The sequence below is a fragment of the Aplysia californica genome, unplaced genomic scaffold, assembly GCF_000002075.1.
Source record: "Aplysia californica isolate F4 #8 unplaced genomic scaffold, AplCal3.0 scaffold00343, whole genome shotgun sequence".
NCBI classification, from domain to species: Eukaryota; Metazoa; Mollusca; class Gastropoda; order Aplysiida; family Aplysiidae; genus Aplysia; species Aplysia californica.
This window is the reverse complement of record NW_004797613.1, coordinates 597,039-601,969: the sequence shown is the minus strand read 5'-3', so window position 1 is coordinate 601,969 and position 4,931 is coordinate 597,039. Positions and strand designations below refer to the sequence as shown.

Below are 4,931 nucleotides of genomic sequence, written 5' to 3'. Positions count from 1 at the left end.
AATGCCTGTTTCTTCGATTTTATTAGTTTGACGAGCGCCTGCTTTCACCACAGGGCCTCCCATATTATGTCTCACACTCAGCTGACCAAAGGCAACGTTGCTCAACACTTCGAACGATCTTAGACAAATCAGAAATTCAAACATGTATGTTCTTTAGTATGCATATATTGTTGCCAGCCTTTATGAGTTTCAGACAAAGAAAACCCCCAAAAACATACAGCTGACAGTCTTTACGAATAATCTTGCACCTTCAAAATATATATTCATATTTCTTTTTTTTTTTTAACTGCTCTAAAAACAGCGTGTACTTGATGAGTTAAACCTCTTTTTAAAAAATTACCATCTGTACTTGTCTCACTAACAAGGCAATCCCCAATGTCCGGATCGGATGCGGGAACAACTTTAATTTTTACTTTTTCTCAAATATTTCATTGTATACAATCTCTACCAAATGAATCTGTTTAAACATTGCACAAAAAAAGAACGTTTGGTTTACCACTTATCAAATGCGTGAACGAAACTGTCATGGCAACTACATTGTATTATTTGAGAAAAGCATAAGGATTCCCACAAACATTCCAGCCGTGGTTATGAAAAGCTTATCAGTCCCACACCTGGCGATTGCAGCAGCAGCACGGTACCAGAAAAACAACGCCTTGAACGCGAGGCTGGGGGCTCCACTAGCCTGTACTGCTTCTGAGTGATAAGGGCAAAAATGGTTAGAAAATATTTCAGTAAAACTAACAGTTACAACAGCTTATTAAAAAAAAAACGCAAGATAGCAGAAAAAAGATAGAGAAAAGAAAATGAGGGAGAGAGAGAGAGAGAGAGAGAGAGAGAGAGAGAGAGAGAGAGAGAGAGAGAGAGAGAGAGAGAGAGAGAGAGAGAGAGAGAGAGAGAGGGTGTTGTGTGTTTCATGTCAGACTTCAATCTGTGTTAAGATGGGTTGAGAACTTACATGCTATTATTGTTTTCCAACTAGGAAACATATTATATATATATATAAATATACATATATATTATAATGTCGAAGACACCCTTTTCACATCAACTTATATCTTTTAATCCCAATTTTTCTTTTGTGAACAGATTTCCTTGATGACAAAGAAAAGCACAATCTATTGTTTGTTTTTGTAAGTGTTTTACGGAGATGGCACCTGCATAAGGTCATATGAGCGCGCGGGACACATTAAATATTTTCAGTTGGTAGGAAATTTTAGATTTTGTCCGGGTGGCGGCTGAAGTCTACTCTTATCGATTTTAGACAACCAAAGGATCTTTAATGTGCACAACTTGTACACGGGACCTTCAAGATTTTTCGCTCTTGTCCGAGAAGATTAGGTGTAGATCTTTCCTACCAGAAGACCAGGGGTGTGGCTGAAAGACAGCAGTAAGAAGGGGCCAAGGAGAAACAGTAGAAAGGCTGCAGAAAGCGTCAGGAGCCCAGAGGAAAGGGGGAAATGAGTTGAGGGGGTGGGGGCAGAAGAAGGAGACGACAGAACATTGTTAGAGAGCAGGAAAGAAGGTGAAAGGAGAACATTTTAGAGAAGAACATTTTTCCGTCGCCTCCCGGATTCTAACCCGGGACCTTTGAATGAAAGGGCGAACACCTTAACCTCCAGGTAACGAGAGCCCCGTACCCCCCATAATCTATGAATTGTAATTTTTAGCTCAAACAAGCTTCTGTTCTACTTTCGAGGACCTTGGATTGATCCTCACCTGGGTAGTCTTACATATATACTAATTCTATTTCTTAAACAAAACAGAAAAACAGAACGTATCACGTTATTCAATTGCGTCAGAATAATCAATATAAAAACGAAGTTTCAAACGAAGTTTCTTTTTGTTTTGTTTTGTTTTTTTGCAACGGCACGGATGAAATTCTAAACATGAACTCATTGGAACCAATGTTTCCAGCTTATTCCAGAACTATTTTCATTTTGTTTAAATTGAAGCAGCTTCATCATGGATAATCACATTTGAAACGGAGTAAGGGTAATTTAACAAACCTCCCAACGCAGTCATTGTTATAAACACGCAGATTTCCAAACCGCGTGGAAAACAGTAATAGGTTATAGAAAAGGTTATAAGGAAAATGAATCTTTAAAGAAACAACACAAAGCAAAATAGGAATACAACTTTGGGATACATTTCCTCTTTCTAAACATAGTATAAAAAAGGTCGTAGAATGTTACAGTTGAATACAGACATTTTGAACCTAGTACATAGGAAGACACAGTGTTGTTCATAATAAAACAGGCAGTTGTTGTAGAACTTCTTAACCACCTTTTTGAGTATAGCTGGCGTGTTTCAAATTATGATCTTACTTTCTCCCATCGAGGTTCGTGGTGTATTAGTTAAGGTCTTCCACGTGGCGCACAAAGGGCATGAGTTCGATTCCCGTGTGGTAATGTTAATCAAATGTAGTACATTATGTACTTCTGACTTGTTCTATGTTTTGCCCAGTGCATGCCGGGCAGGGTATAGCACTAAAACGTTTTAGTCACCTTCTACCTGCCAATCACTGCTAGCGGATTTGAACTCTTCCAGTCACCTTGTAAAGCTGGAATTGGCTGAAACCACGTACAATACAGTGCTGATAGCAGACTTTCCTCCGTTAGCTAAACGTTACAACGTTTATTTTGAAGCGTTTATAATTATTATTATTATTATTATTATTATTATTATTATTATTGTTGTTGTTGTTGTTGTTGTTGTTGTTGTTGTTGTTGTTGTTGTTGTTGTTATTATTATTATTATTATTATTATTATTATTATTATTATTATTATTATTATATTCATTATCAGTATTTTCTAAAAAACCAAACCCACTGCCCACCGACTAGAGACGCACCTACTTTTTTTAAAAATAACAAATAAACTCACTGCCCACAAACAAGAGATGTATCTGGTTATAATTAGAAAAGACGAATTTTTATCGAGTGTATTGGTCTTTCTGCTGGGACGTTGCATCACTCCCAGACCGTGTTGGCATTGAGAGGCAGGATCGAAACCCGCTTTCTAAGTGATCTAAATTTATACCTCGATGGTGTATGTTAGTTCTTTTGAACACTACGCACGGTGTTATTGAACATATTTTGTCAGGGAAGGTTTCAAAACTCTACACCTATTTAACTCTGTACTTTCAGATATGGACGTCAAACAAGTTAAATAGCTTTAGAGGTAAAAGGGAAGCAACATCCCAGAAGGAAGACATATATATTGGGCTACAATTCTCCCCACTCGCTCGGGAATCGAACTCGGGACTTCTAATTGGGGAAGCAAAGCCCCTAACCACGACACGACACGACAAACGAAGGCAATGTGTCGACAGTGGCCTAAAACATTCACAGTCATTAAAATCACTCGTACAGTTTTTTTTCTCCCTCCCCTTTTTTTTCTTTCTTTTTCATTATTTTTTTCAATATAATTTTAAAAATTTTTACATTACAAAAAATCTATTTATTTATTTCTTTTAAATGAATGAATGAATGAATTATTTTTAAAAATTCATTTATTTATTTAAAACATACAAATTTGACGTTACATAAACACATATTTAACTTTTTCACCTGACGAACGTCCTAGATTTGTATTTCTTGAGCCCCGAGAAGTTCGTGGAGAACCGCGCTTTGGCACGCATGAACCAATCAGTGGCCAGGTAACTGTCGCGAAGACCGGCCGTGTCCATGGCAAAGTAGGAGCCTCTTGTTCGGTATGCCCAGGGACCGAACAGCTCGCGGACTGAGCTATCCTGGTTCTCGAACTTGTATCTGAAAAGGGTAAGACAAATGGTGATAAGAACAAGAACAGTATGCAACAACAGCAACTGTAAAAACATCATCATCATCATCATCATCATCATCATCATCATCATCATCATCATCATCAACAACAACAACAACAACATCATCATCAAGAATGGCAACAACAGCAACAGCAAGAACAGATGGGTTTTTTTTCTTCTAAACACTGTTTACTTTAACAAAATAGAACATGTATCCTATCTTGCAATGGTTCCTTAACCCACATCCCTTATACAAAAGGTGAAAAGTTTGCTCCTGGAGGCCCGAAGCAATCAAACTATAAAACCTTAGACAAATCAAAGTACAAAAGAGGAACTTCCGTCATAGGAGAGCAATTTTAAGGTTTTGCCTTTTCCCTGTAATATAAAACCCAATTTCCTTTATTTTGATAGCCAGTATTTAGCGGGTTCCAGCTAACAAATGAAGAGCACACGGGAAAAACGACCGTCGTCACAAACTGGTATTTTGTGAGGGTGCCAATTTTAAAAGCTTTTGTACTCATAACTTCATCTTTGTACAATAATCAATTAACGGTTGAACAGAAATACAGCTAAGAGTCAACAAGCGGTCAAAATTGGTACCATCACGATTTTCAGTTTGTGACTAACGTCGTTTTCCCCCCTGTAGTCTTCAAATGCAATTTACAGAACGATGTCGACGACACAGCTCTTCTTAGGGTCATAGTCTTTGCAGGTACCTCCTTGAACAGGATAAGCTAGACGTGGCGAAAAAACCCACAGCAAACACACAACAAACAAACAAACAAATAATAAAACTAACAACCCCCCCCCCCCAACCCAACAAGCGTATATTTTGCACTGTGGCGGCGGGCAAACAGTGTATTAGTGTCATTGTCAGAGTATTGTATATTATAACATGCTGTTGCTGCAACCGTTATAATAGGTATTAATTGATGCATTCTTCGAACCAGCCATTGTACACAGGATTCCTCATGGGGGATTAATAACAATTTTTAAAAAAATATTTCGAAAATCGCAGAAACTCGATACTGATAAGGCTTGAAAAGTACAAGAGGTAAGCTTTGTTACTCTTCTAAAAGCGGTTCAATAGTTATAAACTTTTTTGTTTGGGAGTGGTGTGTGTGTGTGTGTGTGTGTGTGTGTG

At 37.8% G+C, this 4,931-nt stretch overlaps 1 protein-coding gene across 1 annotated transcript in view; it reads right to left on the bottom strand.

Moving 5' to 3' along the window:
- LOC101864077 overlaps positions 1-4,931 on the bottom strand; it is a gene marked incomplete in the record, with an annotated part of 69,882 nt that overhangs the window by 11,392 nt on the left and 53,559 nt on the right. The window contains 1 exon segment of the mRNA XM_013085087.2: positions 3,573-3,773. Within this exon segment, the coding sequence (XP_012940541.1) occupies positions 3,573-3,773 (201 nt within the window).